Source organism: Coregonus lavaretus, assembly GCF_964263955.1.
Source record: "Coregonus lavaretus genome assembly, chromosome: 17".
In the NCBI taxonomy this organism is placed as follows: Eukaryota; Metazoa; Chordata; class Actinopteri; order Salmoniformes; family Salmonidae; genus Coregonus; species Coregonus lavaretus.
In genome coordinates, this window is record NC_140004.1 from 17,020,317 (window position 1) to 17,044,156 (window position 23,840).

Sequence of the window (23,840 nt, forward strand, 5' to 3'; positions counted from 1 at the left end):
GTGCTTATGTCATTGTTTACATTACACAATTGAGGATGACATCTGTTTAAGTAAGACATCATGTTAATATGCCAGTATGCTAAGTGGAGCTTCCTCCACATTGCTTTCCCCAATCAAGTAGGTTAAAGGGATTCTGCGAGATTCAGGCATTTTAAGTTACTTACCTAGAGTCAGATGAACTTGTGGATACCATTTTTATGTCTGTGTGCAGGCTGAAGGAAGTTAGCATTGACTCGAAACTACTACTAACTAGCTTTAGCGCAATGACTGGAAGTCTACAGGTACAGTAGCATTGCTACTAGGATGTCAAGAGCTTAAATACCAGAATCTCGCAGTATCCCTTTAAGATCTCTGAGGTAGAGGCTAGGAGCCAAAAGTGAACCCAGGCCTTCTTCAGGTAACTGCCCAGCAACCAACCCCATCTCCCATTTCATCTCGGTCAGGTGATGCTTGTAAAAAAAATCTTCCACAAAAATGTTTGTGTTGAATTCACAGTAACAGAAGCATAATGTATCCAGCGAAAGAGAATGCTATTTTTTTCTAATCATCTGACGTCAGCAAGGCTCTTTTGAAGTGTGGCCTCCTTCTGGAAAAGGACATGAATGATTACCATCACCCTTCCTTCCTTTTATCTCGCAGACTGAGACGGCTGTGGTGTTGTCCCAGCTGACTGGCTGTTGTGACAGTGTTTGTGTTAGTGTGCGCGTACCTACTGTTCGGTTTAGCCAGTCCAGTTCTTCCTGAGGGAAAAGACCCTCCGGGCTCCAGCGCTCTCTTCTCTTTATTCAGGCTCCCTGACAGACGGCCGACACTATTTACTTATGTAGTATGGACTAAACCAAACAAGCACTGCTCATTGCTTGACTCCTGCCATAGCCCCCACACACAGCCAGAGAGGGCATCTAAATCCCTGCAGCCCAGAGAGTACACACACACACACGCACGCGCGCACACACACACACACACACGCACGCGCGCACACACACACACACACACACACACACACACACACACACACACACACACGCTATGTTCTTCTATCCTCATGGGGACCTACAATTAATTTCCATTCAAAATCCTATTTTCCCTAACCCTAAACCTAACCCCTAAACTTAAAATAGCCTTTGTCCTCATGGGGATGTGGGAAATGTTCTCACAAGGGTTACATTTTCCTTGTTTTACTATCCTTGTGGGGACTTTTGGGGATTTTAGGTCCCCACAAGGATAGAATAACCAACCCCCCCCCCCCCCCCCCCCCACACACACACACACACACACACACACACAGTATAGGGTGGTCTACAGCCCTCACAGGTTCTCTGTGGTGCTGACTTTCTGCAGTCCACTGTGCTATTATGTTGTCGGTCTGCTGCCATCTACAGTGTCAGTTAAGAAACAGCCTCTAATGTAATGTTGTAACCATACATTGGTATGAGATTATTAGTTGTGTGTAAGACAGGCCTAACTGTCCTTGCCTTGTCTGTGCTGTGTTGTGGTCTCCAGATGTTCATCCTTGACCAGGCCGAGGGGAACAGCTGCTCTCTGAACGAGTTCACCATCACTGGCTCTACCTACGCCCCTGAGGGAGAAGTGTGAGTACCAAATACACTCTTAATGCTAATCCATTTATGCTACAATTATTTATTTACTTCCAGTTACGTTAATTGTTAAACTCCCTCCAACGTTTCATCTTGTGTCCGGCCCTGTCCTTTGTGTCTCCCTCCAGGTACCAGGATGGCAGACTAGTGAAGTCCTCTGCGTATGATGGTCTAGTGGAGATTGCCACCATCTGTGCCCTGTGCAATGACTCCTCTCTGGACTATAACGAGGTCTGTGCGCCTGCCTGCCTGCCTTTCTCCTCCATATGGCTCATCATGGGACGTGGAGTAGAGGTGACTAATGTTTGTGTTTGTGTCGTCAGGCCAAAGGTGTGTATGAGAAGGTTGGCGAGGCCACAGAGACGGCCCTCACCTGCCTGGTGGAGAAGATGAATGCGTTTGACACCGACGTCAAAGGCTTGTCCAAGATCGACAGGGCCAATGCCTGCAACTCTGTAAGTACACTAACCACAACCGTTGAATGGTGTGAAACGTCACAGCTGGTTGCTAGCAGGTTTTTCTGAGTCGCGTGTCTGTGTCGTCCTCTATTAGGTGATCACACAGCTGATGAAGAAGGAGTTTACCCTGGAGTTCTCGAGAGACAGGAAGTCCATGTCTGTGTACTGCACCCCCAACAAGGCCCGCGCTTCCCTCGGAAAGATGTTTGTCAAGGTATCATCACCTTTTAGCAACCCTCCTATGTGTGACTCACTTTGAACCAAGTGTTTTTGATTCACCCGTGTTTGAATCAGTGTTTCAACCTCAAACTCTTTCTTACCCCACAGGGTGCCCCAGAGGGAGTTATTGACAGATGTACCCATGTCAGGGTGGGCACAAACAAGGTTGCCATGACCCCAGGCATCAAGGAGAGGATCATGTCTACAATCCGAGAGTACGGGACGGGGCGTGACACCCTGCGCTGCCTAGCTCTGGCCACCCGGGACGCCCCACCCAGGAAGGAGCACATGGTGCTTGTCGATTGTGCCCGTTTCGCTGGTTACGAGGTGAGGATTACTCATCACCACTGTTGCGTAAAGTAGATTATATATAATTTATACTGCTGGATCTTATATCATATCTAGTATCATGGTTGGATGTTGTCATGTATTGTGCAGTTCTAGTAGGAACCCTGATGGCGACACTGATCTTATGTGTTTCTCTGCCCAGTCTGACCTGACCTTCGTGGGCTGCGTTGGCATGCTGGACCCACCCAGGACAGAGGTGGCTGCCTCAATCAAGTTGTGCCGCCTGGCCGGCATCCGAGTCATCATGATCACTGGCGACAACAAGGGCACTGCCGTGGCCATCTGCCGCCGTATCGGCATCCTGAGCGAGGAGGACGACGTGGACAAAATGGCGTTCACGGGCCGCGAGTTTGACGACCTGTCCCCCCAGGCCCAGCGCGATGCCGTGACCAACGCCCGCTGCTTTGCCCGTGTCGAGCCCTCCCACAAGTCCAAGATCGTTGAGTTCTTGCAGGGCATGGATGAGATCACGGCCATGGTACGCTGAACCCCCCCCCCCCCCTACTCACATCCCCCATCCTCATCCTTACTGTACCTGTAAAGCTGTAATATCTGTTGTATTGCTGTCAGTGGAATGCTGTTGTCATCTAGCCTGCTATCCACCCCTAAGTATCTGTGCCACTGTTTTCTCCCACAGACTGGTGATGGAGTGAACGATGCCCCTGCCTTGAAGAAGGCAGAGATTGGCATTGCCATGGGCTCTGGCACTGCCGTGGCCAAGTCAGCCTCTGAGATGGTCCTGGCCGATGACAACTTCTCTTCCATCGTGGCGGCTGTGGAGGAGGGCAGGGCCATCTACAACAACATGAAGCAGTTCATCCGCTACCTCATCTCTTCTAATGTGGGAGAAGTCGTCTGGTGAGTCAGCTGTTTGACGTTCCTTCTCCTGCCTTAGTGATATCTCTGTAGTGGTGTTCTGGTGTTCTCCTGTGGTGGTGCTGGTGGTGTTAACGATGTTTCTCTGTGCGGTCAGTATCTTCCTGACTGCTGCTCTGGGCTTCCCTGAGGCGCTGATCCCAGTTCAGCTGCTGTGGGTCAACCTGGTGACAGACGGTCTCCCTGCCACCGCACTGGGCTTCAACCCCCCCGACCTTGACATCATGAATAAGCCCCCCCGCAGCGCCAAGGAGCCCCTCATCTCCGGATGGCTCTTCTTCAGATATCTGACCATCGGATGTGAGTTAATAAGACTATTGTGCTTTGTTTCCATTTTTATCTCAAATAGCTAAATCTTAAGGTCAAGCTTACTACTACTGGCATACCCTACCATCTACTGTTATTGAGCACTCCTCTGTCCCCCCCCCAGTCAGTCCCGCAGTCGGTCAACTGTTTCTCCATCTCTGTCCTCAGGCTATGTGGGAGCTGCCACAGTGGGAGCCGCTACTTGGTGGTTCGTGGCTGCTGAGGATGGCCCTATGATCTCTCTGTACCAGCTGGTGAGACTAGCTCCTTGAGGTCAGCTTTACTGTCTGTGGTGTTGTACCTCCCAGCCTAAGTCCCTCGTGTCTGTCTGACTCCCCTCCCCACAGAGCCACTTCCTGCAGTGTTCTCCTGACAACCCTGACTTCGCTGACCTGGACTGTCATGTGTTTGAGTCCCCCTACCCCATGACCATGGCCCTGTCTGTGCTTGTCACTATTGAGATGTGCAATGCCCTTAACAGGTGGGTCCCCTGCAGTGAGCGGAGCATTCTTTCATCCTCAAAGAATCACTTGCATTCAGTAGAGGACAGCTACAATTTTCTAAGTACAAGAATGAAATATAGAGTAATGGCTGTGGACCCTAAATCAGATCTTAATGTGACCTTCACCTCTCTATCCCCAGCTTGTCAGAGAACCAGTCCCTGCTGCGTATGCCCCCCTGGGAGAACATCTGGCTGCTGGGGGCCATCTGCCTCTCCATGTCCCTCCACTTCCTCATTCTCTACGTGGAGCCACTGCCTGTAAGTCAGCTTTACTCATATCAACCTCTCAACCCAGGTCATTCTCTAGGTGCCCCATTCTCACTCTCTCCATCCATCTGTCCTCCTCCACCTCTCCAGGTCATCTTTCAGATTACCCCTCTGGACCTGACCCAGTGGCTGGTGGTGCTGAAGATCTCCCTGCCTGTCATCCTGCTTGATGAGCTGCTAAAGTTCGTGGCCAGGAACTACCTGGAACCCGGTAACCAGCCAGAGTATAAGTCAGCCGGCAAAGGCTGGTCCCCCTCTGCATGCACCGAGGGCATCTCCTGGCCCTTTGTGAGCATCACCCTCCCCCTGGTGCTGTGGCTCTACAGCATCGACACTAACGTGTCTGCCCTGTTCTGGTCCTGACTGATTCCAGCACACAACCCTCCCCATGCACCAGTGTAAGTGGAGATTAACACGTCTAACAAAATCCCCCATTAACCAGGATCAACTACAACTACCACAACCACATCAACTACAACTACCACAACCACATCAACTACCACAACCACATCAACTGCAGTCAGAGCTCAAGTCAACATTTGTACCTGTGTCGACGACAGATGCGACGACAGATGCAATCTGTGAGCCCTCTGCTGGTTTGTCTCCAGGACATTTTCACTGTTCTGTTTCTTTTTACCATTCACTATTCCTTGAGGTTAGTCATTTGTCCATGTGTCTTCATTTAATATCAAGCTGTTGGTTATGTTTTTTTGCTCCTCCTTTTTGAACAGGCATAAAAATAATCTATTTATGAGATGTCTACAGAGAATTAACACTATTTTATCAAGATGAAGATTTTTGTAGCTTTGGGAAAGGGTGGGGGGGGCAGCCAGGAGCTATAAGGGGCGTGCACAGGACGTAGGTGTTTGACTCTTGTTTTCAGTGTGAACTTTGACTTCTAAAGATAAGTATGGTGTGCCGTCGTAACTGTAAGGAACATCATTTGCACTGACTCAGAAGTCTGCACAAAAACATGCATGTATTCTGCCCTGGCATGAGTAACGGAGATTTCTTCAACAATAAATGTTTCCTTCCCCTGTTTGATCTCCTCCATGTTTCTTTTCTGCACTAGGCACAGCTATCTCAACGCTAATAATATGATTATTGATTACTACCTGTGTTTCTCACTAAGCTTTTCATAAACATTGTCATATTGAGTGTTGAGGTATGCACCATTTTGCTTTTGCAGAAAGAAATATAAAACCCACATTTGCCTTTCATGTTATTTTAAGAACTTTTAAAAAGTTTAATTTGTGTTCTTTTTATGTTCCTTGGGTGGGGTTAGGACTAAATGTTACCTTAGTTCGATTCAAAGCAATTATTTTATATAGACAAGCCTGTCGTTAAACACATTTACTTGAACACAACAAATTCTATTGTTATTCCCATAAAGGTTCACTTTGTTAGGTTTAGTTTGAATTTACGGGCACTGTAGTTTCTTTATTACAATAATTATGATATAGATTATGTATATTGTGCACATACTGTACTTGAATATGTATAAACGCACCAAGGGGCTGATTTATCTTATCAGTTGAGCACAAGATTTATGCTTTGGTGGGACCTTTATGTGGTCTGGATTCCTTGTTTGAGTGTATTACCAAGCAGAGACTGCTTTGGCCATAGTATATAGGCCCAACTCTAAAAGGCTAAAATGACACGCTGGTGGAAGAGTCTGTATATCTGTACATAGCACACAAAATAGTATGTGTATGGAGTTTTAAAGATGCACCATACCTTTACACTAGTTTACTTGAGTGCGTTTTAGACACACTGTAGGTAGGTATTCCTGGAAAGCATGCCCTCTCTAATATCAGGCCAGGAAGCGCTTGAGTTTTCTTAAACCTAACTGCTATTTCTTCCAATGCCTTCCGCCTGTTAACCCAACAGAGTGAGTATCCTCTGACTGCATGCTCTCTGCCCACTAGTTTCTCATCTCATCCTGGCACTGTCACACACCAAGCCTTGCTGTCTGAGTCAGTGTTATTGCTCAAACTCTGGGTACTTGAAAGGTTTTGTTGCTTCAAAATCACAAAAGTAACTCTTCTCCTTATTGAAAGAATAAGTACTGAGTTGAGTCTGTGCTCTTGGTCTTTGATACATTCTATAAATGATACCATTCCATGAGTGATATATTGGTCTTATGTATCAGCCAACCGAGGCCATTGGCAGGATCTTGTAACATGGAGGAAAATTAGTGACTTCATTTCAAAATCCCTTTGTCATTAAGTGCCAGCCAAACCTATAGTATAGGATTAAGACCCTGTGCTTGTCTTAGTTCCACCTGTATCAAGTCTGTTTTTTAAGGGATTGATGAGTAAAGGGTCATTACTGGTAGCAAGTTTTGGGCTCTGACATGCTACTCGCAGGGCATGGCGTTTCACTTAATATGGCTTAATGCATTTATTCCCATCTGTCTGCTTGCACGTGGCATGGCCCTAGACATGACTGTAAGTAGAAAATGAAGCAGTAGATTATCTTTTAATAAAGGCTTTTTGTTCACCATGCCTTTTTTAAATGCCTAGTGAGGGAGCCATGCCTCTGGTTTGCACCTTTGCTTCTTTGACCTATGCCTTATTTCTGTCGTCCTCTGATTGGTTTCTCTCTGTCTTTCTCTGTTCTCTCTCTGCAGCTAGTGCCGTGTAAACCCGCCCCTCTAAATCCCTTGCAGGAACTGTAAGGCTTTGTTTTAGTGTTGTGCATGTGTTTCTTGAGCAGCACCACATCTTCCAAGACCTGCATGTCAATAAAGAAGAGATATCAAGACATGATTGATACATTTCATAAGCAATTCCATTACAAAAAAATCTAATGGTATATATTTTAAACGAAATGGGTATGAAGTGTTTTTGGAATCAAATTAACCAATCCCCAGTCCCTCAATCCTTACTGCATGGAGAGCCTTAGAGTAGCCTTCAAAATAGACAAGACAGAGTTCTTATGTCATCTTAATAAACCTAGATGTCATAGTTTTATATTAATGTACAAAATTCCATGATGCATGTCCTCTGAAGCAGCAAATTATTTGATCAGATTTGTGTAATAGTTAATGTATAGTATTGCTAAATTAGACATGAATTTACGAACAATAGTACAACTGTTAAATAAGCTCATGCCTATCATCTTTTCCTAAGGAAATCTTGTTTTGGATAGGATGTGTAAAATAACCAGACTATTTGCTTTTCACTGTGATGTGCGACATGTTTGAAGCAGATTTTGCAGTTTCTGGGAAGGCGGTGGTGCGGCGATAGTGATGCATACATTATCTTGAAAGCAGTCAGTCCCTTCAATGGCACGTGTATTCGCCAAACAACTGTACTGTCATTTCAGAGCTGACGATTGTATTAAGTATCACATGATTTGTGGTTTCAGGTAAATAAAGCGATTATACATGAAGTGTTGTTTATCATCTATACGCCAGATTGGAGAGGTCTTCATTTGAAGCTACCTTGCTTGAAGCCTAAATACAAGGATGTTTTAGAATTGTTCCTCAAGAACAGGTCACTACAACAAATGACCACAAACTTTAATAAAAGGAATGTCAGGTCCTTGTCATGATTTTATTTTATATCTTCAAAACATATACAATGCACAACACATGCTTAATCACATTTGCATTGGAAAACTTGTAACATTACTTTGCAAAGAATGTGAGTCAAATGAAATGACCCCATGATTGACACGTTAAACATTGAGAGAAAGGGAAAGTATGTCACCAGTTTCACACCAATATTTTTCTTAAAAGAAGCATGTTAATTAATACATGCAAATAAATGCAAACGTTACAGGGGTAAAGAAACACAAAACAGAAACGCAACAAATGAATTAGTCGCTGGTTTCATAGATTTCCTGTTTACAAGAGAGAAAATAAGCAAACAGTAATATCAAAGGTCATGACCCAGCAAGTCTCCTTTACTCTAGGACCCCTGATGGGTTGAACTGGATAAATTAGTAACATTTTCACCTATGAACTAATCAGTGATGATTGCAAAGGGTTGGAGACTAGGAAAGGTGGAATTTTAAGGTTAGTGAATTCTCTGCCCATCGGAGTCATGAGTAAAATGATGCGTCCATCCCAAAAAAGCAGGGGCTGCTATGGTGACTTCTATATAACCCTGGGATGGAGCTATATACACCCATATTGAGTACATCAGGTAGCCCATGATGCCCGAGTGGCGCAGTGGTCACTAGAGATCCTGGTTCGAATCCAGGCTCTGTCGTAGCCGGCCGCGACCGGGAGACCCATGGGGCGGCGCACAATTGGCACAGCGTCGTCCAGGGTAGGGGAGGGAATGGCCGGCAGGGATGTAGCTCAGTTGGTAGAGCATGGCGTTTGCAACGCCAGGGTTGTGGGTTCGATTCCCACGGGGGGGGGCAGTATGAAAATAAAATAATGTATGCACTCACTAACTGTAAGTCGCTCTGGATAAGAGCGTCTGCTAAATTACTAAAATGTAAAAATGTGTGGTTTATTCCCCCTGCCTCCCTGGGATCGCTGCAGTGGGCCCGAGTCACTGCATGCCAAACCACTGCTCCTGGTCTGCCCACTGGGCTGCCTCACTGTCACTGCCTTCCAGGTCTCCATCCTCCCCGCTGCCCTCCATGTCATCCCCATCCAGCTCCACAGTGGCATCAGCAGGGCTCTCCTCCTTCTCCATCTTCTGCATTCCTTCCAGAGACTTCTGGTCATTTGGGTCCAGGCTGAGAGACAAACAGTGTCAGATGATGGAGAAACTTGGGCAGTCTCAAGATCAAAAGTACAGCATTAACATATTTGAGAAAAGGTAGGCCTAAGGGCGACACTGCTTGAAAGTTTCATGAGGTGTATAAAACGCTGGACTTGGGTGTAACATTACCTAAGTGCTATGCTGTATTGATCCATTGCCTCTTGATAATCATTGACCGCCACAAGGAAATCCCCCAGCATTCTGTGCAGCACACAGTCACTCTGATTGGCTAAGGCATTCCGGAGAAGAGCAATCCCTTCCTCATATTTCTGTTCCCGACCTGAAATAGGATAACAAACAATATCCTAAATCTTTTCCCTTACATTTCTGGTAAAAATGTCTTTACGAAGATGCAATGGTTCTAAATCTCTACATCACAACAGCTGATAGGGTTAGGTACCAAGCCACATACTTAGCAGCTCTGCCTTCTTGACCACAGCCTTGGTGTAGTCAGGCCTCTGGGCTAGCGCCTTGTCCAGCAGGGTTTTGGCCTTCTCCTGCGTCACAGGATCCTCCAGGCAGACTGTGGCCAGGATTGTCAGAGTCTGGGCATTCGCTCCCAGGGTCTTATAGATGTTATTGGCCATCCCCATCGCCTCTCGGATTCCATTGGATGCCAGGTAACAGTCAATCAGACCTGAGGACAGAAGTCTCATTACTACCTCAATACTAGTAGCAACAAATAATATAATATATGCCATTTAGCAGACGCTTTTATCCAAAGCGACTTACAGTCATGCGTGCATACATTTTGCGTATAGATGGCTCCAGGAATCAAACCCACAACCCTGGCGCTTGCGCCATGCTCTACCCTCTGAGCCATATAGGACCACAAACCAATTTGCAAGCAAACTTGCATCTGATGTTGTTTGATGTGGGGGCAGTTACCAAGTTTAAAACAGATTTTCATTAGAATGATGCGATCATAACAAGTAGGTCCCCTTGCCTTCGTAGCAGTCCAGACGGCATGGCGCCAAGCGCATGGCCTCTCTGAAGTGGATGATGGCCTCCTGCACTCGGCCCATGTTCCTCAGTGCTGCCCCCTTCAGGAGGAGGGCCTGCACACTGTTGCTGTTCAGCTGGATGGCCTTTGCACCCAGGTAGAGGGCCCGGGAGTAACGCTTACTGTAGAAGCTGTGACATCTGAGCCACCAAAAACAGATAGGTAGGAACATGTATTTGGTGTACATAGACTGAAAAACAGGCCTTTTTTTTTACTGTTATAACAAAATACAAACATGTTATTATAGATTAATAAAAATAGAAAACTGCATTCAATTTAGTATTTCATCGACTTGGATCTTATCACACGTTTATTTCTGGTCTCTGAGAAGATTACTTACCCAGATATGACCCAGGGCTCTGCATGCTGATCTGAGATGTTGAAAAGTCTTCCTCCCAGGACCTCAACATCCTCCAGGTGCCCCTCACGTGCCATAAGGTAGCCATATACATCCATGCCTGACAGCAAATATAGACAACATAACTGAAAATTAGTCAAAGTAATAAATAAATAAATATATATAAATAATTAGTTAATGTCTTAGATAAGCATCACTAGCCTGGCTTAGTGAGTCCTAAGAAACGTATGTATTTGGTCAGTGATGGCTTTTTCTGATGCTTACTGTCCAGTACCTTTGATCAGATAAGGGTCCAGCATTTGGGCCTGCTCAAACTTCAGGATGGAGTTCTTTGTGTCGCCTGCCCTGAAGTAGACATCTGCCAGGCTCACCAGCAGGTCCACATTGTCCCGCAGTAAAGACTTCTTCTCCAGAGAGCTGAGAAGGAGAATCAGGGAACAGACAAAAACCCAGAATGAGAGCCCTAGCTTAACAATACCAGAGATGATGATTAATGAAATGAATAACGCTCCCATGGAGGTTTGAGGCACTGGTCTGCTCACCAGATGGTGTTGATTGCTCTGTGGTTGTCCCCTGCATGTATGAAGGCATAGGCTTTGATCCATGCAGAGAGCCAGTCCAGGTTGGGAATACTCTGGATCACATCCATAGTCATGGACGCCACCTCAGCTCCCTTCACTGACAGAGACAGGAGACCTACAACAGACAAGGAGTTAAAAGAACCCTTCAAAACGTAGCGCACAATAACATTGGGTGTTGGAATGTCTGTGTGATGCACTACAGAAACATCCCAGTCACTAGTCCATACCAATGATGGCATCCAGTGCCAGAGGACACTGTCTCAGGACCTCTTTGTAGCTTGTGACAGCAGAGCGTTCCTGCCCAGCCTTCCTGTACAGATTTGCCAGCATCATGTTGATCTGAGGAAGGATAAACAAATATGCAATTCTGAAATTCCTCGCAAGAATCTGGCCTGCTTTACTTTATTGAAATAGTCATAGACGCACTGCAAGCTTAGCTGACATTGAGAGAAGATGAGGGGGCTTTCAGGAGGGGACCTCGAACTTGGCAGCCTACCTTTGGGGTTCTCTGTCTAGATGGAATCCCATCAAGCACTGCAATGGCATCCTTATCCAGCTTTAGGATGGTGTAGCACTCTGCAATCTTATACTTTACCTCAATCTCTGAGGGCAAACTCTGGAAAAAAAGATAAATGTCATTGGTCAATTCAGAAGGCAATGTGATTCCTTCCTGCACATTGTGCACAATTATTTACAGTGCATTCGGAAAGTATTCAGACCCCTTCACTTTTTCCACATTTTGTTACATAACACCTGATTTTAAAATTGATTAAATTCATTGTTTTCCTCATCAATCTACACACAATACCCCATAATGACAAAGCGAAAACTGGTTTTTAGACATTTTTGCAAATGTATAAGAAATAAACAGAAATACCTTAAATACATAAGTATTCAGACCCTTTGCTATGAGACTTGAAATTGAGCTCAGGTGCATCCTGTTTCCATTGATCATCCTTGAGATGTTTCTACAACTTCATTGGAGTCCACCTGTGGTAAATTAAATTGATTGGACATGATTTGGAAAGGCACACACCTGTCCATATAAGGTCCCACAGTTGTCAGAGCAAAAACCAAGCCATGAGGTCGAAGGAATTGTCCGTAGAACTCCAAGACAGGATTGTGTCGAGGCATAGATCTGGGAAAGGGTAACTAAACATTTCTCCAGCATTGAAGGTCCCTAAGAACACAGTGGCCTCCATCATTCTTAAATGGAAGAAGTTTGGAACCACCAAGACTCTTCCTAGAGCTGGCCGCCCCAGGACAAACTGAGCAATCGTGGGAGAAGGGCCTTGGTCAGGGAGGTGACAAAGAACCAGATGATCACTCTGACAGAGCTCCAGAGTTCCTCTGTGGAGATGGGAGAACCATTCAGAAGGACAACCATCTCTGCAGCACTCCATCAATCAGGCATTTATGGTAGAGTGGCCAGACGGAAGCCACTCCTCAGTAAAAGGCACTGACAGCCCGCTTGGAGTTTGCCAATAGGCACCTAAAGGACTCTGACCATGAGAAACAAGATTCTCTGGTCTGATGAAACAAAGATTGAACTCTTTGGCCTGAATGCCAAGCATCACGTCTGGAGGAAACCAGGCACCGCTCATCACCTGGCCAATACCATCCCTACGGTGAAGCATGGTGGTGGCAGCATCATGCTGTGGGGATGTTTTTCAGCGGCAGGGACTGGGAAACTAGTCAGAATTGAGGGAAAGATGAACAGAGCAAAGTACTGATAGATCCTTGATGAAAACCTGCTCCAGAGCACTCAGGACCTCGGACTCACCTTCCAACAGGACAACGATTCTAAGCACACAGCCAAGACAACGCAGGAGAGGCTTCGGGACAAGTCTCAATGTCCTTGAGTGGCCAAGCCAGAGCCCGGACTTGAACCTGATCGAACATCTCTGGAGAGACCTGAAAATAGCTGTGCCTGACATAGCTTGAGAGGATCTGCAGAGAAGAATGGGAGAAACTCCCCAAATACCGGTGTGCCAAGCTTGTAGTGTCATTCCCAAGAAGACTCAAGGCTGTAATCGCTGCCAAAGGTGCTTCAACAAAGTACTGAGTAAAGGGTCTGAATACTTATGTAAAATAAAATAAAATTTAAACCTGTTTTTGCTTTGTCATTATGGGGTAATGAGGGGGGAAAACAATTTTAGAATAAGGCTGTAACGTAACAAAATGTGGAAAAAGTGAAGGAGTCTGAATACTTTCCGAATGCAATGTGCATTATTTTTTATTAATGACATTAATGCTTGTTGCTAATATAGATAGTTGTGTTGTAATTGACAGAGTTGGGAGCCTTACACACCTGTGACTGCATGGAGGATGCAGTTCCCCCGGTAGATGGGCGCACTTTGGAAGTTTTGCTGAGCACTTTCTTCTGCTGCAGTGCCATGTTGTACTTGCAAGCAGCATTACGGTACTCCTTGTCATGGAAGATGGCATCTGCATGGTAAACCAGCAACTGGTACTTCTGGGATGGTGAGAACAGCTCTCTACAAGAACAGATGTGGCACGCGCATCAATGGCACAGTATTCGACTGACTAATTTAAGTGGTCAAGATAAATAGCAATCAACATACAACATATATTTACAAATAGTCTGAATTAATCCAGCTAACTACATTTACACCCATTTTAAACGATCTAGTTAGCTAGCTTGCTACAATTGCTTGTTTGTCAACTTCCACTTGTCTCGTGACGATCAACATGCATTCATTAGGACACGTGTTTTGATCAATTGTACAGAATTATATGCTTTCGAAGCTGATCGAACGGAATAAATAGCTAGCTAGTTAGATAATATGTGGATGTTCAGTAATAACGTTAGCCAACAAGCTAATACTTACGGATTGTTATTGCTCATTGTCAGCAGTAAGCTACTCATTATCCGAACGTTTGAGTGTAGTCCCGCAGCGGCCATATCCCGTACATGATCTATGACGTTCATTTCGATGTATTTTGATGGCTTGCTTTGAGATCAAAATCAAAAGTTATATGACTGCAAATAGTCAGTTAACTTGCTAGCTATCATCACAAACTGCGATGTATTAAATATGGCGCCGGAAGTTGAAGGACACTTATTCTTCTTCTTCAATGAGGTTTAACGGCGGTTGGCATCCAATTTGTTGCATTACCGCCACCTACTAGACTGGAGTTCAACTCCCTTATTTTTCCTTGAAAAATAAAATAAACCAAAGCAAAGAAATATCCTACCATCTAACACTACACTCACACCTTCAACACTACAACTAATAATTAACCCCACCCTTCTCCACTGTTTAAATACACTCACTCCTACCTCATGCCCTCAACCTGAATTGATGGGACATCACCACTTAACACTCCCTGTAACTCTTCTGCTGTCAAGTCTTGTCGTAGTAAATATAAAATGTTATAGCTTGGTCTGACTAAAATCTTGTGCATGACCCATTTTAATGTTAGGAGCTTGTTTTCAATCAATGCTGTTCCTATGCAAGAACAATGGACAGAGGACCAATATCTTGTCAAGGACAACACCCACGCCACAGGCCACAATCTGGTTGCTCCCCACGAGTCTTTCCCATGAGACATACACATTCACACACACATCTCCATGCATACGCACACTCATTTTCATGCCTCTCTGGACAGAGCAGACCCGCCTCCTACGCCTCGGGAACCAATCAAGGGACTAGAAGAAGGACCCCTTTCACCATGTTACATCGTATAAGTAAATGCTGTAAACTCTGTTTATCCATCCTTCTCAGCTGACACTATTAGCGTGGCATATGATTAGGTCCATGTATGTTAATTAGCAGGATCCCATGCATGTAGCTTGAGCAGTACCAGCTATCTCTGTGTTTAATAAACTGCCTTTTGCTTAAACATATTCCTCTCCGTCTAGCGTCGTTGGTTTTGTACTTCCTCTCCTTATGGTTTCACCAACAGTCTCGAACACCCAAATATCTCTCTGCAGCTGCCACCACCACCTCAATTTTCTTCGATTTGCGTTCCATCCCTGCAGTACAATTAATAACCATTACTATAAACACTAAAAACCCAATCTTGCTGAACAATATATCACTTTTTGGTTTATCCCTCTGTACTGGTACATCTCTACAACTCACGCCATTTCTCTCAGGATCCCTCCCCCTTGACGCATATTCCTCTACTGTCTTCACTGCCTCCGCATATGACAACTTCTTCTCTACTCTTACCCTGGATACGTCAACCTGCTTCTCTCGCACTGGACATGTCTGATCCCCAGCCCCATGGCCACCCCTACAATTACCACTCACCACCACTTTCCCCACTGCTTCACACTCCTTTGTCTCATGCCCTTCTGCACACTTCTCACACCTTGGAATCTCCCTCCTACACACTGCTGCCACATGCCCATAAGTTTGACACCTGTAACATCTTAAGGTATTCGGCACATATGCTCGCACTGGATAACTTATATATCCTAACCTCACTTTCTCAAATTGAAGGACCCATCAATTATGTTTTGCTTTTATAAAAACAACATCCTATCCTTACTACATGTGTCATACATATTATACGTTTTCCCCCCCTCCTTGGTATAAATGATTTAAATTGAAATCATAGGTTTTAAATACTTTAATACCCACTCAAAGTGTTCATGTTCAGGAGAAAAGTCTAGTCAGCTATAGTTGCTGCGCAAGCGCTGTTTGAAAAAATTTTACCACGATCCTGTCCATAACACAGAGGAGGTAACCTATCTAGTTGGCAATTTTATTTTATTATTTCTCGCAGTATTTGGCGACACAGTTTTTTCGGTTGAAGCCCACATACAATGACTGAACAATCAGCATTACTTCTTCGAAAGCAATTGGCAGGTAAGACAAAGATTTAAAGAAAGAAAGAGACCCCCAAGCTTCGTAGCTAGTTAACGTTAGCCTAGCTAACCAGCCGCCGGGTTCAACGAGGGCAGCCACGATTGTTTGTTTACATTCGTGCAATGATGTCGCCTGTAAACACAGTCTAGCTATATATATTTTCCGCTAAATTACCATGTTAAGATGACGGAATTCAACTGCACGGCTAACCCCATGTAATGCATTGGAGTAGTCTAAACTGGCGAATTGGCTAGTTTAACATGTTGACTGTCAACGAGAACGTCACCAGCGTTACGTTAGTTGGCTAGCTAGGAAGTCAATATTTTGTTACTGATTCGAGCTATAGAGGAAATAACTATCTAGCCATAACCTAATCTTATACCAACCTCTGTCTGTAGTCAATCACAACCCTAGTGGGCTATTAACATGATCTGGCTTGCTATTAGCTAGCTAACAAGCTAGCCAAGGAACAAAGGAATTATCAGCCCCAGGCCCATCTGTCAGTGGTGGGAACATCACATCATTGTTAGCCTGTTCACTTGTTCTGGCAATGGCATACATTCACTGTAGCTAACTAACTCCATTAGCTGTTGACAGCTAGCATATACGGGTAAATCCATTTGAATTCAATCACTTTTTGACATCACCCCTTTTGATTTGAACGAAACCTTCCATACATATTTTCTCATTGTATAAGTGCTCAGAAAGTTACTTTTTGGACCTGAATGCCAAAACGTTCAAGAGATTAAGGTAACCAAAGTTGACCCATTTTGCGGACCCCACCATACCATGAGACGTCCATGTCTTAATCACTGCAAAATATAAAAATTGAGATTGATTTAATTTAAAAGCTTACAAACAGTTTTATAATTTCAGAATTTTAGATTTTTTTTGTATTAAAAAATGACATTTTTAACCTTTTAACGTCAATTATCTTAACGCGTAAACTACGATTTTTGTTTAAATATTCGCATATATTGTAGTTTAGACCCGATTTGACATAATCTATGGTTTTTGTGTTGTGCCCACAATCGGTTGAAACACAACGTGCTCTTTAATACAGGGTGGGTGTCATGTTTTGGCTGATAAATGTACTAAAATGGGAATAAAAATGAAATGTAAACTTTCATATTGTACCACAAAGATGGTTGGAGCTCCACACATCAGAGAATGTTGACTATGGGAATATCTGTTTTAAATTATACTGTCAATCCTCCATAGGAAACCTATAGAAATATAGATAAAATAATAGAAATTACCATTTAAGTTGACATTCGACGGTGGGTGGAGCGGCGGTCATCTTTGTGGTAGGAATTAAAGTAAACATTTTAATTCCATTTCAATGGTGTACCAGCTAAATTGCTGTGCTCTGAAGGAATAGGTCTGTTCTATGAATGCAACTTCTATGTTTGAAATGACACCAACCCTGTATTCCAGAGCATTTTGTTTCTCAACAGATTGTGGGCACAACACAAAAACCTAAGATGATTTGAAATGGGGTCTAAGCTACAAAATATGCGAATATGAAAACCCCCGGAGTTTAGGTGTTTTAGATCATTGACGTTAAAGGTTTAAATATGATTATTTTTTATGTTTGTAAGCTTTTAAATTATATAAAACTCAACAGTTTATCTCTTCCAGTGATTAGAACATGGATGTCTTATGGTATGGTGGGGTATGCAAAATGGTCAACTTTCAGCACCTTTATCTCCTGAATGTTTTTGCATTCAGGTACAAAAAGTAACTTTCTGACCACTTCTTCCATGGGCAAACATGTATGGAAAGTTGGCCTTGTGTTTTAGGTTATTGTCCTGCTGAAAGGTGAATATGTCTGTTGAAAAGCAGATTGAACCATGTTTCCTCTAGGATTTTGCTTGTACTTAGCTCTATTCCGTTTCTTTTTGTCCTAAAAAACTCCCTATTCCTTGCCAATGACAAGCATACCCATAACATGATGCAGCCACCACCATGCTTGAAAATATGATGAGTGGTACTCAGGGATGCGTTGTGTTGGATTTGCCCCAAACATAACGCTTTGTATTCAGGACATAAAGTTAATTTCTTAGCCAATTTTTTTGCAGTTTTACTTTAGTGCCTTATTGCAAACAGGATGCATGTTTTGGAATATTTTTATTCTGTACAGGCTTCCTCCTTTTCACTCTGTCATTAAAGTTAGAATTGTGGAGTAACTACAATGTTGTTGATCCATCCTCAGTTTTCTCCCGTATTACAGCTATTGAACTCTGTAACTGTTTTAAAGTCACCATTGGCCTCATGGTGAAATCCCTGAGCGGTTTCCTTTCTCTCCGGCAAATTAGTTAAGAAGGACACCTGTATCTTTGTAGTGAATGGGTGTATTGATACACCATCCAAAGTGTAATTAATAACTTCACTATGCTCAAAGGGATATTCAATATGTCTGCTTTTTTTATTTTTACAAATCTATCAATAGATGTACTTCTTTGCAAGGCATTGGAAAACCTCCCAAATCTGTGTTTGAAATTCACTGCTCGACTGAGGGACCTTACATATAATTGTATGTGTGGGGTAAAGAGATGAGATACTCATTCAAAAATCATGTTAAACACTAGTATTGCACACAGAGTGAGTCCATGCAACTTATGTGACTCGTTAAGCAAATTTTTACTCCTGAACTTATTTAGGCTTGCCATAACAAAGGGGTTGAATACTGATTGACTCAAGACATTTCAGCTTTTTATTTTTAATTAATTTATAAAAATGTCTGAAAACACAATCCTGCTTTGACATTATGGGGTTTTGTGTGTAGGCCAGTGACACAGAATCTCAGTTTAATATATTTTAAATTCTGTCTGTAACACAACAAAATGTGGAAAAAGTCAAGGGGTCTGAATACTTTCTGAAGGCAAAGTATTAACTAACCCCATCCCCTTCTGTATTTTAGTAAATAGCTAAACGTTTATATATCTTGGCGGTTGTCAGACACCATGAACATTTTTCAGCCAATGGAAGTTCATTTTTTGCACCTGAGGGGGGGTACATACAGGCCACCTTTTCAGTTGGCCACACAGACAATAGGTAGCTGTGACTCTTTTTCTACACAACTTGTCACTGTTCCTTTTGTGTTTTTTGTTAGTTGGTGCATTTCATTACCTTGTGTCTTTCTATTTCAGAGCTCAACAAGAACCCAGTGGAGGGCTTTTCAGCTGGCCTAATAGATGATGAGGATATATACAAATGGGAGGTTGTCATCATAGGGCCACAAGACACCCTCTTGTAAGTTAGGACATTTATTTGAGAATGTGTCTATGAACATGGGTTGATATTCCTAAAGAAGCGGAGTACATACTTTGAAAGTGCTCTCAGATGGGTAAATGGGGATGATGACTGCTTTGACCTTGACAAGACGGAGCTGCTCTTCCTCCCGTGGAAGGCCTGCCCACTCCAAGACCGCTCCATCACAGTTGACAACTCCACATTGTCCCCCTCCCAGAGTGCAAAGATCCTTGGCGTGACCCTGAACAACACCCTGTCATTCTCTGGAAACATCAAAGCAGTGACTCACTCCTGCAGGTTCATGCTCTACAATCTGTAGAGTACAATGGTGGAACCAGCTTACCCTGATGCTAGGACCGCAGAGTCACTGCCCATCTTCCGAAAACTTCTGAAACCCTACCTCTTGAAAGACTATCTTAAATTAATCCCACGGCCCCCTTTCCATGACATAGACTGACCAGGGGAATCAAATCAAATTGTATTTGTCACATGCGCCGAATACAATGCAAATAGTCCGGGTAGCCATTTGATTAGCTGTTCAGGAGTGTTATGGGAAGGCGAAATATTTAAGTGCCTTTGAACGGGGTATGGTAGTAGGTGTGTCAAGAACTGCAACGCTGCTGGGTTTTTCACACTCAACAGTTTCCTGTGTGTATCAAGAATGGTCCACCACCCAAAGGACATCCAGCCAACTTGACACAATTGTGGGAAGCATTGGAGTCAACATGGGCCAGCATCTCTGTAGAATGCTTTTGACACCTTGTAGTACATGCCCGACGAATTGAGGCTGTTCTCAGGGCAAAAGGAGGTGCAACTCAATATTAGAAAGGTGTTCCTAATGTTTTGTACACTAAGTGTGTATATATTCCTACTAGCACTGACTTTGCTGATAACTATTTTATTGAGGGAAAATGTACTTGCTACGACTGTGATATGTGGTTGTCTCACCCAGCTACCTTAAGATGAATGCACTAATTTTAACTCGCTGTGGATAAGAGCATCTGCTAAATGACTAAAATGTGAAATGCTTTCTCTGTTCTCTCCATTACAGTGAAGGAGGGTTTTTTAAAGCATACCTGACCTTTCCCTATGATTATCCACTACGGCCTCCCAAGATGAAGTTGATCACTGAAATCTGGCATCCTAATGGTAAAAACACTGGTCACACTTTATGAGCCCTACTAAACCTAGAGCCGTAACCTTTTTTAATCATTAGAGTGTTTGCTGTTTACTAGTGTATATTATTATTTTTCATCTCCCTTAGTGGCAAAGAATGGCGATGTATGTATCTCAATACTGCATGAGCCAGGAGAGGACAGGTTTGGCTATGAGAAGCCAGAGGAACGTTGGCTTCCAATCCACACTGTAGAGACTATTATGATTAGTGTTATCTCCATGCTGGCCGACCCAAACAGTGATTCGCCTGCTAATGTGGATGCTGCGGTGAGTTGTGATAATACATGTATTTAACACTGACTTTGTGTGTTACAATCCAAGTACTTCCAGAACCTGTGTCAAAGTGACAAGGACAACTGTGCTATTGAGATTGTGAAATGGAGTTTGCGCCTGTCCCACAGAAAGAGTGGAGGGAGGATCCTAATGGTGAATTCAAGAGGAAGGTGGCTCGCTGTGTACGGAAAAGCCAGGAGATGGCATTTGACTAGAACCCAGACTCAATGGCAAAGTTCCAGGGTGAGTAAGCAACATATACCTACCGACTCATTCTTGTTGTTATTGAAAGGAATGCAATCATTATTTTGTAATGTTCAGTTTTGACTCTTCTGTTTCATACTTGACTGTGGTAGAAAATGTTGAATGTTTTTCCCCTCTTCCATCTAGCTAAAGGAAATGGCTTCAGAAGGAAAATAGTCAGTTCAGACTAGGCTTTTGCACCCCTTCTTTTGCCAATCATGGGATTTGGTCGGCCAGACACTTTTTTTTTTTTTTCCTGAAAGGTCGTTGTTTTTCGTAAGAGGAATGAATGTGAGAAACCTACCAGCAAATATTTCCCTCCATTTCCTACCTGGAATTGTATATTTAATTTAATTTATTTTGAAAAATATTATGTAAGATATGTCACTACTGTAAATTATCTTGCTTTTTTTAAATCTGCTGCTGAACAGTTTCTACTTTATACCAGGTTTCTTATGCAATTTGTTTGTTGTGCTTGAAAATTTTAAAACACATGAAAGCCAGTTCTTCTCATTATTAGGTTCTCACCAAGTGTCCCATCCTCGCAGTCACCTCTACAGAATGCCGGCCTGCCTGCAAAACCTTGTCAAACATGTTTTTGTCTTTCAACACTGTCATTTGATCACTGCTGCCTTATGTTAGTTCTACTCCCTCTTGGCGGTTGTTCTCTCCCTGGAGGGTTTTATGAGTGTGCTTGTTGACTTGGTCCTCTACCCAGATAATCACAATGTCTGTTACCAATCATGTCACAGTCAAGTCTGAGGTCCTACTCACTCTGTTTTAATTAAACTTTTTCCAAAACAACCAAAAAGTTCTAAATTGTTAAGAATTAAGCTGTGATTATTCAGTGGATATACCGGTTTGCTGGCATCTGAATTTACCTCAACTTAAAAGGATTACACATTTGTTTTATGGTTGTTTGATTTGTTCTTAGTCTAGTGTTACATGGGAGCTGTAAGTGGGATTGACATAAAACGTGTCCCTCTGAGGTTGTTTCTGGGTGATGGGTGGCACTTTTGGCTTCTTGGTGCATGTGTACAATTATTATTTGATCAGATCATGTAGAATTTGCATCTACCCCTAGATTTATATTCTGATTTGTGTATTCAGATTATGAGTACAAAAGCCTCAAACTAAGGCCATGTCATTTTCTGTTATTGTGCAGCCTCTTGTGGACAACATGTTTATCTTTCTTTAAGGAATGACAGAAGTCTCATGATATTAACTACCATCTATTTACTCTGGGTGAAACCAGGTGGTAAATTACTGGGAGGCATGCGATTACACCATTAGTTAGGAAGGTGTACAATATGCATAAGGTATCTAGGTTTGTTTTGTCTGTTAAATGGGATTGTTGATATGTGAAAATGAATGAAAATTCAAAGTAATCTGGTATCAAGTGTTATTCTGAAATAATAAAAATGGACCGCATTCTGATGCATGTTGATTTAACATTATGCATAACAATCAGTGTTTGAATTGTGGTGGGGTGCTTTGCCAACTTTGCTTTGATGGTGTTCATTAGAGCCACCATAAAGCCTACACCCTAAAGCCTACACCCTAAAGCCTACACCAAATCATCCTCAACAATGCCATAGCCATGACCGATACTTTAATACTATCAAATGACTAACCACTAATGACAGTCATGTTTGCTGGTTAATTTGCCAACAAATTAGCTATGCTGGGATTGCATACAAATGCAGGTATTATTCATATATTTGGATGTGATATATGGTTTACAATTGATGGTATTGTGTAGGCTTTATGACACATAAATTGTTACCGTTTACTCTTTAGATTACACCTCAGACCGGTGTTCACTGTATTTGCATAAGAGACTTCGTGCATTTAAAACATCATGAAGCAATACACTCATAATTTCAATCGTGTTTTTCCCAGGTACTCCTGTTATCTCACCCTATCCCCCATGTTTGTTGTGTTAAACATAAAGTGGTAATGCCATGTGTATTTGACATGAGCTCAATAAAATGTGTTAACTGTCATACTTTTTGTAATTTTGTTTGTTTTATTTATCTAGTGTTAGTCTAATCGGATGGGAAGTGATGAAATGGGGAAAATTACTTAAAGTGTATTCGGAAAATGTTTTTAAAAGGTATAATTTTCGTAAATGATATAATCGGTAGGACTGGTGGAGTTATGTCGCACATGCAGCTAACAAAAACATATGGAAATGTCTGCTCTACACAAAATTACAACCAAATAATTGCAGCCTTACCGCAAAAATGGAAGAGGAACGTGGAAGGCGGAGAAAGTAAGGAACTTGTCTGTCGGCCTTGTATTAAAGAACATAATTGGTTAAGGAAAACTGTGATAAATAAAAAAGTATATCAGTTTCATTTAAGGACCAAAGGATTGACAGCCGTCCCATATAGATTGCAAAATAGTTGGGAAGAGATTTTTGACGTACCGATCCCATGGCATAGTGTTTATGAACTGATACGCAAAACAACACCAGATTCAAAACTTAGAATCTTTCAATTTAAATTATTCTATACAATTCTTGCTACCAATAATGTTATTTATATGAGGGATACAATCTTCCCAGTTCTGCAGATTTTGCTGCGAAGAGACAGGATCATTAGATCATTTGTTTTGGTACTGTCCATTTGTAGCTTGTTTTTGGACACAGGTCCAGCAATGGCTAAAGGATTGCAATATTTACCTGGAGCTAACCTTGCAGATAGCATTACCTGGTGATCTGAAAAGTCATAGTCAATCGATCAATAATATAATAATACTTATAGCAAAAATGTTTAATTTCAATTCACAATCTGTAGAAACA

At 42.9% G+C, this 23,840-nt stretch overlaps 3 protein-coding genes across 3 annotated transcripts in view; 2 read left to right on the plus strand and 1 right to left on the minus strand.

Annotated features, from left to right (window-relative positions):
* LOC311144546 (sarcoplasmic/endoplasmic reticulum calcium ATPase 2-like) overlaps window positions 1-7,970 on the plus strand; it is a 36,270-nt gene extending 28,300 nt beyond the window's left edge. Inside the window, exons 9-20 of the mRNA XM_084180576.1 lie at window positions 1,504-1,592; window positions 1,727-1,829; window positions 1,922-2,053; window positions 2,151-2,270; window positions 2,384-2,602; window positions 2,766-3,101; window positions 3,261-3,481; window positions 3,597-3,799; window positions 3,974-4,059; window positions 4,153-4,286; window positions 4,448-4,565; window positions 4,665-7,970. Coding sequence (XP_084036702.1) covers window positions 1,504-1,592; window positions 1,727-1,829; window positions 1,922-2,053; window positions 2,151-2,270; window positions 2,384-2,602; window positions 2,766-3,101; window positions 3,261-3,481; window positions 3,597-3,799; window positions 3,974-4,059; window positions 4,153-4,286; window positions 4,448-4,565; window positions 4,665-4,937 — 2,034 coding nt within the window. The 3' untranslated portion in view covers window positions 4,938-7,970. The remainder of the gene's footprint in view (window positions 1-1,503; window positions 1,593-1,726; window positions 1,830-1,921; window positions 2,054-2,150; window positions 2,271-2,383; window positions 2,603-2,765; window positions 3,102-3,260; window positions 3,482-3,596; window positions 3,800-3,973; window positions 4,060-4,152; window positions 4,287-4,447; window positions 4,566-4,664) is intronic.
* A 145-nt stretch (window positions 7,971-8,115) lies between these two features.
* LOC311144547 (anaphase-promoting complex subunit 7) lies at window positions 8,116-14,304 on the minus strand. Its single transcript, XM_084180577.1, has 11 exons — window positions 14,096-14,304; window positions 13,555-13,741; window positions 11,740-11,859; window positions 11,471-11,582; window positions 11,205-11,358; window positions 10,937-11,079; window positions 10,645-10,762; window positions 10,248-10,444; window positions 9,714-9,938; window positions 9,431-9,581; window positions 8,116-9,275 (listed from the first exon to the last, which is right to left on the minus strand). Exons 1-11 carry the CDS (start codon window positions 14,194-14,196, stop codon window positions 9,086-9,088), a joined length of 1,698 nt encoding a protein of 565 aa, XP_084036703.1. The 5' UTR covers window positions 14,197-14,304; the 3' UTR covers window positions 8,116-9,085.
* Window positions 14,305-15,917: 1,613 nt separating this feature from the next.
* LOC311144813 (ubiquitin-conjugating enzyme E2 G1-like) lies at window positions 15,918-23,040 on the plus strand. The gene is made up of 6 exons (XM_084180955.1): window positions 15,918-16,087; window positions 19,240-19,342; window positions 20,394-20,491; window positions 20,607-20,785; window positions 20,920-21,034; window positions 21,182-23,040. The coding sequence occupies exons 1-5, from the start codon at window positions 16,045-16,047 to the stop codon at window positions 21,004-21,006; spliced, it is 510 nt and encodes a 169-aa protein (XP_084037081.1). The 5' UTR covers window positions 15,918-16,044; the 3' UTR covers window positions 21,007-21,034; window positions 21,182-23,040.
* Window positions 23,041-23,840: the final 800 nt, after the last annotated feature.

Excerpts from the sequence above, each read along its gene's own strand:
- LOC311144547 (XM_084180577.1), bottom strand. The coding sequence starts at position 14,196 with ATGAACGTCATAGATCATGTACGGGATATGGCCGCTGCGGGACTACAC. Across the intron at positions 11,359-11,470 it reads GGCACTGGATGCCATCATTG|GTCTCCTGTCTCTGTCAGTG; the intron begins GTATGGACTAGT and ends TGTCTGTTGTAG. Across the intron at positions 9,582-9,713 it reads CAAGAAGGCAGAGCTGCTAA|GTCGGGAACAGAAATATGAG; the intron begins GTATGTGGCTTG and ends ATCCTATTTCAG.
- LOC311144813 (XM_084180955.1), top strand. The coding sequence starts at position 16,045 with ATGACTGAACAATCAGCATTACTTCTTCGAAAGCAATTGGCAG. Across the intron at positions 19,343-20,393 it reads GGGCCACAAGACACCCTCTT|TGAAGGAGGGTTTTTTAAAG; the intron begins GTAAGTTAGGAC and ends TCTCCATTACAG. Across the intron at positions 20,492-20,606 it reads TGAAATCTGGCATCCTAATG|TGGCAAAGAATGGCGATGTA; the intron begins GTAAAAACACTG and ends CATCTCCCTTAG.